The 15,924-nt window shown below is 37.3% G+C and overlaps 2 protein-coding genes across 3 annotated transcripts in view; both read right to left on the reverse strand.

Annotated features, from left to right (window-relative positions):
• Positions 1-13,639, reverse strand: part of LOC103469328 (cytoplasmic phosphatidylinositol transfer protein 1-like) — a 64,816-nt gene extending 51,177 nt beyond the window's left edge. The window contains exon 1 of the mRNA XM_081609946.1: positions 13,069-13,639. Coding sequence (XP_081466072.1) covers positions 13,069-13,116 — 48 coding nt within the window. The 5' untranslated portion in view covers positions 13,117-13,639. The remainder of the gene's footprint in view (positions 1-13,068) is intronic.
• LOC103469273 (rano class II histocompatibility antigen, A beta chain-like) overlaps positions 1-15,924 on the reverse strand; it is a 38,474-nt gene that overhangs the window by 11,100 nt on the left and 11,450 nt on the right. The gene's annotated exons all lie outside the window — the stretch shown is intronic.

Genomic DNA, 15,924 nt, shown 5'->3' on the forward strand with positions numbered 1-15,924 from the left:
TTTTCTGTCTTTGAAACAGGCTCGAAGCGATACATAGTCAATTTACTTTTATTAAAGTATTCAAATTCAACGAAGCTTCATATGCCACAGTTTATTTTGGTCCTCGGCTAAAATTAGCATGTGAACCTTTTTTTTTTGCTGTGGCTCATTTATTATTCACCTCTGAATGTCATTCAGTACAGTTCCTGGAAATCGTATGCGAACAACATAGGATAAGATTTTCTCCTGCTTTAATAATTTAGTTTCTTTTGAGCTTCAGAAAACCTTATGATAAATGTTGAGGCTTCTCTGTGTGAAGTTTCCAGCTAGCTAATGGAGTAGACCGTATGTATGGAGAGCCATTTCAGCCAAAATTAAATAAATAAATAAATGGGTGAAATAAATAAAAAATGAGTAAAATAAATCAAAAAATGAAGAAAATGAGTGAAATAAATAAATAATTTGTTAAATAAATAATTTAGCTTTTTCATTAACCCATTTTTTCATTTATTTATTTTTCATATTATCAATTTCTCAATTTCCCTTTCATTAATCTATTTTTCATTTACCACTTTCATTAATCTATTTTTCATTAACCATTTTTTAATTTAGCTTTTCATAACCCCATTTTCATTTCTTTATTTTTCACATTATCAATCCCAATTTCTCTTTTTCATTTATCTATTTTTTATTTATCCCTTTATCCATTTACCCATTTTTCATTAATTTATTTTTCAATTAACACTTTTCAATTTCCCTTTTTTATTAACCCAATTTTTTCATTTATTTATTTTTCCGATTATCAATTTCTCTATTTCTCTTTTTCATTAATCTATTTTTCATTAATCTATTTTTCATTTGTCCATTTTTTCATTTATCCCTTATCTATTACCCATTTTTCATTAATCTATTTTTAATTTAAACATTTTGATTTCCTTTTCCATTAACCCGATTTTCTATTTCCCAGTTTCATTAATCAATTTCTCATATATCCCTTTTTATTTACCCAATTTTCTTTTATCTATTTTTCATTCAACATTTGTTTGAAAATCTTTACTTTTCCCATTTTCCAATTCCCCTTATTTATTTAGTATTTCCTTATTTTCTTATTTATCACATTCTATTTCCCCGCAAAACTTAGGGAAAAAATAAATGCAAATGAGGAGAGGCACGTCATCAGGCTACAACTTCCCCAATGGTTGGTTAGCGTCACACCCATACTTTGCTTCAAGAAGATGGCGACCTACTAACGGTTATCAATAAGCTGAAGCTCATTAACTTCATTAGAAAATAGTGTTATTATCCTGACTTTATTTCGTGTGCCGCTCAGACAGAACGGTTTCAGTTGGCGGCTCTCATGGACTCAGAGCTTCACCGTCGGAGTTTTTATAGTTTGAACGAAGCGGCCGCTGAAGTTGGCTTACGATTGAAGTTCGGGACACCTTCGTAGCTACCAGCTGTGATCCAACTATAAGGAGCAACTTTACTGTACATCGTAAGTGAACTGCAATATCCAGAGGCAGCTCTACGGACCATCGGGCTGAAAGAATGAGAGTGGAGAGCCTTGGAGATCTGCATCGGAGGCCATCTTTCAGACATTGCACCGCTGCTGTCCGTCCAGATCCTCCGGTTGCCAGACGTTGCACGGTAAGCTACTAACGCTGATGTTTGTTTCCAACTACAGTCATATTTAATCAATAGGGCTCAATTACGATCGCGGGAGTTTTTGAGTTGATCTCGGCAATAGGTGACAAGCTGAACGTCTCCAGGATGTTGAGACCAGCACGTCCTCTGATCCAATACATCTTATTAAGGATAAAATCAACAAAACGTGTTCAAATTAATGGCCCAACAGGTTGATTAAAGACAGTAAAAAGGTAGGAGAGGTTTAGAGTCGATCGCCTTGTTTTACCTTTGTAAACAGACAACTTGAATACAGTGACCTTTAGTGAGGGTACAGAATGGATAAAAGCTGAACTCCTGCTACAATCTTTGCCTCTCTTGGTTACATCCCTGAGGTGTGCCAAGTGTGGCCCACATGCATATGCACTGTTGAAAATGAGAAGCTGACATTCACAAATGACATTGAAATAAATTCTAGTCCAACTTCTGGTTTGTTGCTATTCCTCTGGATCCTGTTGGAGGAAAAATATCCCAACTTCACAAGATATGGCTTTAACCTAACTCCTGTCAGTCTGAAGCTTCTCATATTTAGGTCATCAAACCAAAGTTCAGATCTACCATAACTGGTTCCATCGCCACCAGGTCAAAAGTACAGCTTTTTGGCGCAGCACATTCATTAATGTTTCCATCATGTATGTTTTCAGATGCAGACCATCCTGCAGGCCTCTGGTCTCAGTGTTTCCCTTCAGACTCCCAGTGGGCTCACAGCTTCAGGATGACCAGAGACCTTCAGCTTTCTGGAGCAGGAACACTCGGCCACATGCACTGGTGACACATTCATTTAAAAAAAATTGGCTGTTCTTATACCATTGATATGCATGAACCGTCTGTATTTTACTGTTTTGAATAAACAAACTGATTATTATGAAATCTGTGTTCCTTCTAATATGTGAAGTTCTAATTTAATCAAATCTCATGTTTTCACGTCCCAGAGACAATAAAATTATCGTTTGTTTGTGGCTTAAAATAAACGAAACAATCTTAACAGAACAAAGCTACAAAAATAGAATACAGATTGAAAGTTTTGGACCCGTTTTATTTTTTGGTTTCATTACACTGAAGATTCTTCAACATGAAGCTAAACAGTGAGTGGAGGACCTTGTATGTATGACAACGTAGAAATGAACAAACATGACATATTGGGTTCTTAATAGCAACCCTAACAGTTATTTTACACAGCTTGATTTATTGAATAATGATTGTGTTCATTTACGGACGCCTTCAATTGGAAATTTGCAATCTGAAGTATCAATGAAATAGTTTAACCAGTCAGTCCTCAGGTCGTCTGCCCTGCATGTTTCAGACCTCAGTAAATGTCTGATGGATGAGCTAATGCTATCGTTTGTATCAGGTGCTCTGGAACAAACACTTTAAAATGTTAATGTCTTGTATAACAGAGTGATGTAGACAAATGTTTTCATCTCACTGTCATTTCCACTCTATAGCTGAAGTTCATCACATTTCTGGATGTTCTGTGTTTCAGTTAAATTGAAGTTAGCAGGTTTTTAATCAGGGCCACAACACCCTGTGTGTGTTGGGTTTAAGAAAAGAGGCTGCTCTGTTGAGCACCAGCATTCATTTTTCCTCTGATGTTTGGGTGAACTCTTCTCTGTGGAGGTCGGCCGTCTCTCTGCTTCTTCCTGAAGGAGATCCATCAGGAGTTCAGGTGCTGCTCACAGTGCAGACGGTTCTCCTCACTGTCAGCCCTGGTCCCTCTCAGCCAGGATCTCCAGTCATTCTGTTCCTTCACCCTTGAATAAACATAACAGAATATGTTCTGGGTGTTATGATTCATTTGTTAATTGAAACAATGTTTAGTATCAAAATAAGATTAATTTATTTCCTTAACAGTTGCTTCTCCTGTTCCCTCAGAAGGGCAGAGTTTAAGAGTGACTAATGACATTTACTTAAATATAGTTGAGTAACTTTTTGAAACTCAAATGAACTTTTAGGAATACTCTTACTATGCTGAACTTTTTACTTTTACTCAAGTCATTTTATTATGAAGCATCACTATTATTTAAACTAATTTTTCATTTTGTCTTTAAAATACCAAAATTTCCACTGAACTTAATATTTTGGGCCTTCTAATTGTGTATTTTTTTTAGATATGAAATAATTGATAACTTGATCAGTTACTCAGTACTGATCAACTTTTTACCAAATGCTTCTTTACTCTTGTTTAATTTCTTATTCAGCTACGATTTACTTTGAGTAAAAACATGTTGAAGTGCTACTGTTATTCCTGGAGGATAAATTGTGGGTCCTCTGCCCACCTCTAAGGAACAGTAACCACATGTTGAGGCACACGTTGACCAAAAACAGGCAAACTAAGGTGGGCAAGTTATACATACAAAGAAATACTTAAATTAATAGTCATATTTACTTTATATGCATGTGGGCACACCTCAGGGATGTAACCAAGAGAGGCAAAGATTGTAGCAGGAGTTCAGCTTTTATCCATTCTCCATTCTGTACCCTCACTAAAGGTCACTGTATTCAAGTTGTCTGTTTACAAAGGTAAAACAAGGCGATCGACTCTAAACCTCTCCTACCTTTTTACTGTCTTTAATCAACCTGTTGGGCCATTAATTTGAACACGTTTTGTTGATTTTATCCTTAATAAGATGTATTGGATCAGAGGACGTGCTGGTCTCAACATCCTGGAGACGTTCAGCTTGTCACCTATTGCCGAGATCAACTCAAAAACTCCCGCGATCGTAATTGAGCCCTATTGATTAAATATGACTGTAGTTGGAAAACAAACATCAGCGTTAGTAGCTTACCGTGCAACGTCTGGACAACCGGAGGATCCTGGACGGACAGCAGCGGTGCATGTCTGAAAGATGGCCTCCGATGCAGATCTCCAAGGCTCTCCACTCTCATTCTTTCAGCCCGATGGTCCGTAGAGCTGCCTCTGGATATTGCAGTTCACTTACGATGTACAGTAAAGTTGCTCCTTATAGTTGGATCACAGCTGGTAGCTACGAAGGTGTCCCGAACCTTCAATCGTAAGCCAACTTCAGCGGCCGCTTCGTTCAAACTATAAAAACTCCCGACGGTGAAGCTCTGAGTCCATGAGAGCCGCCAACTGAAACACGTTCTGTCTGAGCGGCCACACGAGAAATAAAGTCAGGAGTAATAACACTATTTTCTAATGAAGTTAATGAGCTTCAGCTTATTGATAACCCGTTAGTAGGTCGCCATCTTTCTTGAAGCAAAGTATGGGTGTGACGCTAACCAACCAATTGGGGAAGTTGTAGCCTGATGACGTGCCTCTCCTCATTTGCATTTATTTTTTCCCTAAGTTTTGCGGGGAAATAGAATGTGATAAATAAGAAAATAAGGAAATACTAAATAAATAAGGGGAATGGAAAATGGGAAAAGTAAAGATTTTTCAAACAAATGTTGAATGAAAAATAGATAAAGAAAATTGGGTAAATAAAAAAGGGATATATGAGAAATTGATTAATGAAACTGGGAAATAGAAAATCGGGTTAATGGAAAAAGGAAATCAAAAAATGTTTAAATTAAAAAATAGATTAATGAAAAATGGGTAAATAGATAAAGGGATAAATGAAAAAATGGACAAATGAAAAATAGATTAATGAAAAATAGATTAATGAAAAAGAGAAATAGAGAAATTGATAATCGGAAAAATAAATAAATGAAAAAATTGGGTTAATAAAAAAGGGAAATTGAAAAGTGGTTAATTGAAAAATAAATTAATGAAAAATGGGTAAATGGATAAAGGGATAAATAAAAAATAGATAAATGAAAAAGAGAAATTGGGAAATTGATAATGTGAAAAATAAAGAAATGAAAAATGGGGTTAATGAAAAAGCTAAATTAAAAAATGGTTAAATGAAAAATAGATTAATGAAAAGTGGGTAAATGAAAAATAGATTAATGAAAAAAGGGAAATTGAGAAATTGATAATATGAAAAATAAATAAATGAAAAAATGGGTTAATGAAAAAGCTAAATTATTTATTTAACAAATTATTTATTTATTTCACTCATTTTCTTCATTTTTTGATTTATTTTACTCATTTTTTATTTATTTCACCCATTTATTTATTTATTTAATTTTGGCTGAAATGGCTCTCCATACGTATGACCCTTTCTCTCTCATTGTGTCATAGTAAAGAGTAAAAAAAACTGCTTAGGGATTCGATCAATAGAATATTGACGTACTATATGCAAACGTGTTTTGCATGATAGTATGCAGCCTGCAAAGAAGAAGAAAATATGCTGGTATTTTACTTTTTTACAAACAAATAGTTTCACTTTAGCAGCGCAAATGAACATGGCAAACACAAAACATGTGGTTACGCTGAATGAGAAATACATTTTAAAATGCTATAAAGAACAATTTGGTGCAGTGACATTTATGGTTTTATAAATGTCACTACAGTTTATTTTTATCATCTTCCTCCCGAGAGTGCATTTAATTTAGAAAAGAGCAAATGACTAATGCATGTGACCACATTATCATATGGACGCTCTGATCACAGACTTAATCCATCAGCAGTGTACACAAATCATCCTGATACTCTGTGATCACATTATGGTCCTGCATGCCCAGCTGCTCTCCTCTTCTTACTCCTGTCCCACAACGGCAGACCGAGTGTATCGGCACAGCTTCTGTTCTCAGCAGCCATTGTTTCCTCGTGGTTGGACAGGATGTTAGCAGTAAATAAAGTTAAAGAAGATAGGAAAAACACTCATTTAGGCAGCTCACCAGTGGATGATTCATAGAGTCCTGTGTAGATTTACACTTCTACAGATTTAACCTTATACAAGTATAGGGACAGGTGACGTCAAATATTATTTTGATTTGACGTCGGATGTGTTGGTATTTTTTCAGGTGAAAGAAAAAATAGAAAGTGTGCATGTAGATTGAGTTTTTGAAGTCTCAAGAAGTAAAATAATAATAATAATGAAAAAAAATATTGTTTTTTTTAGAAGAATGTTTAGCACAGCAAACCGAAAGGTTAAAGAATCAACTATAGATCCAGATCAATTCTCTTTATTCCACTTTCATATCAACACCTTACATTAACCTGCTCAGTTAATTTTTTAAAATAAATTTTAGATAAATTATGTGATATTTTCAAAATAATATTACTAGTATTACTGTGTTAATATTTTATATCACATACTATTTCCACTGATTGCTGTTTTCACAGCTGTTTAGGCCATCCAACTCTTATAAAACCGTTCTGAGCAACCTCTCTCTGGTACAGATTAATCTCATTTTTCTAGGTGTAAACTTTCAATAGAGTATAGAAAAACACATCAAGCTCTCACTCTGTCCTTCTCTATCCCGACAGGTCAATTAGATGCTTATTTTTTCATTGCAAAACCTTAGCACAGGAATATTTGGTTATTAACTCTAAGCCAACTACAGTATTACAAATTCTTTTGAGTTTTTTCTCAGTGTGAATCGATACGACTTGAATTGAGTTTATGAACCAGCTGGAGTTCGCTGGGTTTGTTTTCTCCTTGTCTCTGCCATTTTGTCCTAATAATAAATGTTTCTTTGTTATTTTTCTACGTTACCTCGCACTTGGCGTCTGCCTTCTATTGACTGCATTCCCATAAATTAATAAGCATGCACTCAAAGCGCAGAGTTCCTGTCAACAACCAGTTTCCTCCAGACCCAGCCACATACACATACACTATGCAAACACAATCATGGAAGTCCTGATTATTCATCTTACTTGTCAGTGCTCCACCTGACAAACTGCACAGGCCTGACAGCTCTTAATTTAGTGCCGACTATAAATAGAAACATTTTGACCCTCTGTTTCTGCCAGATAATAAATGTTGCTGCAAAGGAAAGTCATTTCTGACTTGCTTGTCCTGTACGCCTTTTTACATTGTCACCGTTTCTTAGGATGTTACCACGGCAACCCACTCTTTATTTTCCCTCTGCACATTTCAAACACGTATACTTTCCCCATTTTGTTTTATTTGATGATATAATAATAATTAATTAATTTGATTAAAAATGAATCCTGCATTGAGGTCAACAGATTGCATACATGTTTATCCAAAATGCAGACTGCTTAAAAATTTATGGGAAGCAAAAAGCTCTGAAAAAACAGTAAATATATATAGAAAAAACCCCAATAACTATTAATTATTGTCATCACTAACCCTATTATGAGATATCTTCTAATTCACTACAATCCATTAAAACCTTTTATAGCCTTTTTATTCCATTTGCCAACAAGGTCAGATAAACCTGCAGATGGCAATAAAGTATGGAACAGCTTTTCATTGACAATTTAAAAAAAAACCATCTATGCATTAGAAATGTTTAACAGGAAAGTAGTGGTGATAAAACTAAATATATTTGCATACCTTACACAGGCAAATATTAATGATTAATGTGTGTTTGTACCCGATTATCCTTGGAGGGACGCGGGAGGCAGGAGTTTATCTGCAGCACCCATTGGACCAGAGCCAAAGTGCAACATTAGTGTCATTTCAGAGAATGACCGCTCTTACCGTAAATATTAGTGAGGCCAGCAGTGATCAAACGCAGCTATGGCAATTTTATACGAGGAAGGACTCGGAATAATGTTTTATATGAGAGATAACTGTGAAAGAAATCTTCTCAGCAAGAAATCTTCTCAGGAAATGTGCAGAAAATTGCCTTTAATAGAGTCACCATAAACTGAGGCGAAGTGTTGAAGCACAATTTGAGGACAACACCAGCGTTTCAATTATCCTCACACCAGGGACTCCCTCAGTCTGTCTCACGAGGCCAGAAACTGGCTGCTGCTTCCCCGCAAAAAAATCAGAGCAAGCGAGAGCAAGAAACATCAAACAATCCACCTTTTTTTAAGATGATTAAGAACACATTATATAAGCGTTTAATAAGCTTCAGCGAGAAATTTGTGTAAAGCGCTTTATGAAAACTGGAACGTTTTATCATTAAAACGAAGATAACTAAATTTAAGCTGGTTTAGTTTAAGTAGAAACTCTGAAGCAATGCCAAATCTGTAAGAAGGTAAGACCAAACGACTGTTTAGAGCATTTCTCTGTGCTGTGTGCATGCAGTGACCTCAAGCTAGACAATTTAGCAGAGTCTAGAAGGTAATAATTTGAACTCTGCATGGGACTGCTTTACTAATCCACCCCCCTCCTGTTCATGCTGAATATCTAAAAACCAATACTGCTTCCTCCCTGAGAGTGTGTCTTCTTGTCTTGTCTTTAGCTGCTAAACTTCATTATCTTATCACATTGCTTTCTCTCTTTTTTTGGTCAAATATGTCAATCTCATGTTTTATTGTTGTTGGTAAAAATATCAATTTATTCACTTTTGATGTCTTGCTTGGCCATTTAAATAAACACCATTTAAAGTACAATGTTGAGCTGTGTAACTTTGTGAGGACTATGCATGCTCTCTCCATTCATTTATACGTTTTCTCCTTGTTGTTGTTACCATAAGACCCTCTGTTGTTTCATAAAGCTGATGCACCACGATGAGAAACCTGTTATAAGTTACATTTTGGCGCAATGCTGCATTCTGCTGTATTTGTCCCCATAGCTTTACCTTCCACTGAAATGAAATGTAAAAAAAAAAAAATCCAACCTGTAATTTGTCACTAATTTCTCACATTCAATCTGTAGAGTAAAATATAAATTTTTAACAAATAGTTTTTTTTAAATAGTTTTAAAAACAAACATGAAAACATTTTTATTTTCTTAGGTGAGTCAGTATTGATAGATATGTAATGTTTCTCTTTCTCAGGGTTATGAATGACAGAGGCATCTGCTTTTCTTATCTTCTCTTCAAAAGACATAATTTTAAGCCACAACAAAGGCATGGAGGTATGATGTATGGAAAGAAGACAATAAAGAGAGAAGCATATCACCAGAAATGAAGAAGAGGGGAAGTAAAGACTGGAGCAGGGACATAAGAAAGGGGACACAAATGAAACAAAAGGGAATTAAGAAGAAAATTAGGAAAAAGGGTGAAAGGACAACAGAGGGATGTGGGAGGTCACAGGAAAGTATGCAAGGAAGAAAGAAGGAAACAGAGTAAAGGATAGTCTCAACATTTAGAGGTGTATATGGAGTTTACAAACCTTTTTCCCATACGCTTATTCACTTTCTCCGTACTCACTCACATTAGGAAATGATTACAATTAATCAAAGTTTGTTCTACATTACGTAGGAACCCTGTGTCTGAAGAGATTATGTAATTTTATTTTGAAAACTGGACACAATCTTTTTTTGTGGAGTAACCAGGATCATCTTTAGCGGAGCTAGTCACACAAACTGGAACTCAGATTGAAAGAATTACAAACTCTGTTTAAATTAAAAACTATTGAAAAAGTCAAACAAAACCACATAAGGACGACATGGAGAGAATTCAAAATCAAAAGAGCGACTCGGTGTCAACTGGTCATCAGTATCAGCAGTTTTAATGAGGTAGCATCTGCTATTACCAGTCTCAAACGGAGAGCTTAAATCATAGCCAAGGAAGAGCTTACGGAGTACTTTGTGACCGTTCAACATGAAACACTCATAATTCATTTTCTGCTGACAGAGTGAGGTAATGCATAACCCCATGAAGTAGCCTCATAAATCTCCAAACCACTGGCACAATCAAAAGGAAACATCTGGGCCGCAGAATACAGCTCTGGGTGTCACGACAGGAGCTTTCTGCCGTGTTTTTTTTTTTTTCTCTGCAGCACTTCACTTTCACCGCCTCTGGCAGTTTAATGATGAAGACTATTGATGTCTGCAGCAGGTGAAGCTCTTTTGCTGTCTTGTCATGCTGTTGTTAGAGGTTTTTTGAAAAAGGAGCCTCTGGAGGAGAATCTGATTGGTGAATATTAGGAATGCACTGTGTACGCAAGGAAAGCAGTATGAGAACAACACCGAAACCTTAAATGAACTCAAGAAAAATACAGCCTCAGGCAATTGTGGTGATGTGTTTTGTCATCTATTCAATTTCTGCATCAGCACCAAGCTGTGCTTTATGTAATTTGAACCAATCAAGGTGACTCTACAACGATAAACCATTTCTTCGGATTAAATTGCGAAGGACCTATACATTTATCTATTTGCCCTCAAGGTTTACATTTAAAGCGACTTAGAAAAACACACAGAAGCCTCATTATAGCTTAGCAGTTTCCTTGTGTGTTAAGAGTTGATACGAATCCCCACAGGTGCACACTCCGAGTGTGTTTGTGTGACGGGACGACGACTGTTCGCTCGTCTGTGTGTGCAAGCAGCGGCGTATCTGCTGCTAATAGATCATAAATGTTCATTTGCCAAGTCACTGACAGATTAATAGATTCATTTGACCAGCATTATGGTCATTACAACAACAGATGCAACTGTTTTCGTCAGGCTGTGGAGTGTTGCCGTGTGTTTCATCACTAGTGGAGCGAAGACAGGATACAATCTGCCTCAAGACAAGAGGTGATGAAGGAGCATGCTGGTAATTAGAAACACGAAGCTCCTAGAAAACACAAAAAAGGGACCCGGGATCAATAGACCTTTAGAGGAAGCTGGTAAACTGTCCAGTTAAAAGCATCTGGGGATCAATCTGGTTTTATCTTCCCTCGTTCTACCAGCTCTATCAGGTTGATGTATGGCATGCTAAACTTTGCAAACCTTTGCGTCAAATTTTCATTGACGCTCCCTAATTTTGCCATCTGTTAAGTTGGACTTAACCATCTGCAGTCGATCTTATCAAAAAACTCAGTGTTTCCAAAATATCCCAAAGTACATTAATATCATATATCATTAGCAATACTCGCTGTAGATTATCCTAACATGACCAGGTGTGTGCTTTAATTTTACTTTCTAAATCACTGATTTCATACATAAAGCCTGCTTGCATCCCGACTGACGAAACACAGTGGCCATAAATTTAAACGCTAAAAACGCTTCAGCTCTTAAAACCGTGAACCTCGATGCATGTTTTATCAAATCTTATTGTCTAAAACAAGACAAATCCTAGAAAGGGTTTTCTTCTTTTTTGCTTATAAAATATGAAAAGCATGACACGCATTTGCATTATTCCCCTTTGACTCTGAAACCCCTAAATAAAACCCAGTCTGTGTAACTTATTCTCAACACAGCTGTTCTACAAAGGTTCTCGAATTTTGGTGAAAACCAAGGAAAACAGCGGACAGATGAAGACAAAAAAAAAAAGTAACAAAAACAAAAAAGAGTTGGGCCATAAAAACAATATTCCAATATATTAGAACATCTCACAGAGCACTCATCTGAAAATAGAAGCAGCATGTCAAAACTTCAAGCACACTTAGAAATAGCCATGAGAGGAGCGCATAATTACGGAAACAATCAGCGGAAACGGTGTGGAGGAGCGAGAGCCACCGCTGTCAGAGACATGTCTGCCGGACAACTATTAGTTTTGCATCCCACATATTAGAATTTGAGGTTTACAAGGCACCTAAAATCACACACCAAATGTGGGAAAAGGAACTTTCATAAGATGAGACAAAAATGTACAGTTCTGACAGAAAAAAAACCACCCTATACACCATCTTTTTAGTAAAAAATAAGATGGTGGCACAGTCATGATGTGGGGATGTTTTTGTTCAAGATGTACAGGGAAGATGGAGGATAGATGGGCTAAACGCAGGACAAACATACGACCAGCGCTACAAGAGACTGACCCACTGTCTTTACAGTTTTAACTTTTGAGAAAAGTTTAATTGTTTTTCCTACTTTCATCCTATAAAACCACATTAAATTACATTGAAACATTAACGGTTGTAACAAGGCCGGGTGTTAAAGGAGGCCATTAGCGACGTGAGACTAGAAATGGACACTCAGCCATTTCTAACCTGGAACCACTCAGCATCACACTCGCTGCTCAAGTCACATGAACCAAGGTGCAAAACGGAGGTCAAACGACCTGGAGAGGCATGCTGAGGTCTGCGTTATGTCAGAGTGAGAGAGCTGATGACACAGGGCAACACCTCAGTTTAGTAATGGCAGCAGATTAATACAGATGACTTCCTGAGTGAGGTATTGTTTTGTTGCTTCACATAGATAGATAGATAGATAGATAGATAGATAGATAGATAGATAGATAGATAGATAGATAGATAGATAGCAGCTTATTCAAATGTTGAATTATAAACTGAAAAGCAGCAATAGCGCCACCCCGCGACTACAACCTGACTGCAACTCTATTGTAACACTGCTCTGCTGCAAAATACGGGGGGGGGGGAAATCGCATAGCTGGCAACTTCACAACAATACAATATAACGGACAGAACTGCCCACCAGGGAACAGGTCTGCAGCTGCGTGGTTTTTAAGCACAGATATGCAGTGAAACAGTGAAACCCAGCAGAAAGAGCAGGACGCACAGCAGCGAGAATGAATGGAAACTTCACCTACCTCCTCCACTGTCAGAGGCATGCAGATGCGGTACTCCTTCATCAACATCGTCCCCGCGCTGAAGGTGATGGGAAACAATAGGAAGCTGCGTCGGATGAGTTGGAAAATCTCCACAATAAAGCCCAATAAGATCCAAGAAAAAAAAAAAACGGTCAGAAAATCCCGCTCCACTTCTCCAGCAGCCGCCGTTCCGCAGTGCTGAAGCTCCTTTGCACTCAGCAGCTTGTGAACTGCAAGTTTCTTTCAAAACACGCAAACCCCCCTCCCACCGCCCCCCGTCTTCACCAGTTCTCTAAACTAATCCATCGGCATCCATTAAACAGCTGATGAAGCAAAAGCGCACGAACAACAAACTCCGAAATAAGTCCCTTTTACAACGGCGTTTCGCTGGCGCTCTGGTCCAGGAGTAAAACCCAACACTTCCAGAGAAATAAAAGTCTTCACACGGTACTGGGATGAAATCTACCAGAATGCCTCCTTTTCTCTAGTTTTCCTCCGGCAGCTCCGTGCGGAGATGCGCGGCACAGAGCAGCAGCAGCAGCAGCAGCAGCAGCAGCACCTCTGAAGCGCGCAGCAGCAGATGGACCAACATGAAATAAACGCATCTGAATGACCCCTGCTGTAGAAATACACATCAACAGCATGAGGGAGGCTAAAAAAAAAAAACCGCATAAATGACATGATTGCTTTGGAGCGAAGCCATATAAACACGTTTGCCACAGTATGGTTAGATGATCTCTTAGTTTTCAACATTTGTAATCAGAATTAGCCTTTACTGTTAGAACTACACAATCAGTGGTAAGGTTAAATATGTAACTGTGTAATATTATGGACTAATCTATTTCTATGCGTGTGGGTTTTTTTCTTTCTTTTTGTGTATTTTTTCTTTCTTTCTTTCTGTGGGGCATTCACGGTAACTCGTTCATGATAACTTTCTCTACCGTCGCTCCTCTTAACAGCCTCGTGGTTCTGACTGCAACTCTTTCCGAAATATGGTTCTGATCACGACCTAATTGTAGTCCCGGTACTGGCCTTGGTTCTGAACTTGAAGCTGACCATGGTCCTGAAATTTCAGGACGTCAGACATATTTTCGACGCAGCTGGAAAGCCTGAAAAAAAAAAAGTTTCAGCACAACTTTAAGGAGCTCTAGCCTATAGGTGATTATTTTAATAGCGGCTAATGGATCATTAATCAGTTCCCGCCTGATTGCTGTGAACTGAAGGGCTGGGTTTAGTTAATCACCTTTATTGTTTATTGCGTTTAGGTTAAGATGAAAGGAGTTCAAGAAAAAAGCACCAACATGCAACACAGACATCAACATTGTGGCCGTCATAAAACATTAGAGGTTCAAAACTAAACCAAATCCACTCACATGTCAAGCATTACAGTCAAATGAATCATCAATTCAGATTATTTGATTACTTAAAATGTTTATTAATGCTTAAACACTTTCAGTGAAACATATTATTTTGAGTGGTTACTTTTAAAATTTGTTTGATAAACTGAAATAAATATTTGTGCAGTACAAAATGCGCAAAAGTAACAGTCTTCTCTGTTTTGTGTTCTGTTTTTTTTTTCTTTTTTAATGAACAGAACCTGATCTGGAATGATGTGTATCCAAAGGTATCAAATCATTGAGTGCTTCATGCTGAAGGCTAAAAGTCTTCAGTTCCTTTTGTTATTTTTCTGTTCAATATAAGATGCAAAGTAAAAAAAAAAATACATTGCTTAAATTGCAGACCGACCATTTTTACAACACTTAACGAAGAATTGCATGAAAAGGTCCTAAAGCTTTTAAAAAAAAAAACCCATTAGACACAGGGGTGAAAGTGAGGGGGTACGGCAGGGTACTGCGTACCCCTAAAAGATTTAGCGGGGGTATAGCAATAGCTGCAAGAGAGGAGCGGCTGTCTGTTGTAAAAATAAATAAATAAATGGATTCACCGTGCAGCTGTGAGTTCACCCACTAATCAGCCGTGACTGATTCGTTTTTCAAGAACAATCTAAAACACGACTTAACCCCTTAATAAATAGATTTTTTCTCATTTCAGATTGTTTCCGAACTCTTCGTGCTTTGCTAGAGCAGGGGCTCAATATGTCGATTGCGGAAGGTTTTGAGTCGATTAGATGACAAACTGAACGCCGCCAGGACGCTGAGAGCAGCACTTCCTCATCTGGCTCCCTATCAAAACATTCGTAACTTTATTAAAGAACAACAACAACAAAAAAATCAACATAACGTGCTCTAGTCTAATTAATGACCCAACAACAATAATAATCTCAGTGATTATTGTTTCAACAAGGTGTTGTGCAATTCTGTGCGTTTCGGTTCCATTATCAAAATAACCAGCAGAGCAGGAGTTTAAAATGAACTAATCAACCACCGCTGTGTTCAGGGGAGGCTTATTAATGATCGCAAAAATAAATATCAAGCCTGCAAACCTGATATTGTAACGGACTGGTTGTTATGTTTTTAACATAATCTCGGGTCGGCTTGTGGAGCGCAGGAGGTTGCCATAGCAACGGGTGTGCTTAAATGACAGAGAGAAAGAGTAAAAAGGTGCGAGTGGTTTAGAGTTGATCACCTGTTCAGGTTGTTTTTACCTTTTTTTACTTTTGCATTGGTGCATCACAGCCGCTATAGTTTCTGAACGTTCAATAAACGACAAACTTGGACTAATTGACTAATTACCTCGTTCTTTGTGACTATACGTCATTTACAACAAACATCAAACACAGTACATTTGTTTCATTAAGTATTTAACAAACAAATGGCTTCTACCGCGATAATTATGTGAAATTAAATTAATTGTCTGATATAAAAAATAGTTTGGTGCTGTCGGGCTCAGAGTCTG

The sequence above is a fragment of the Poecilia reticulata genome, chromosome 8 (assembly GCF_904066995.2).
Source record: "Poecilia reticulata chromosome 8, P_reticulata-male-v2, whole genome shotgun sequence".
NCBI lineage: Eukaryota > Metazoa > Chordata > Actinopteri > Cyprinodontiformes > Poeciliidae > Poecilia > Poecilia reticulata.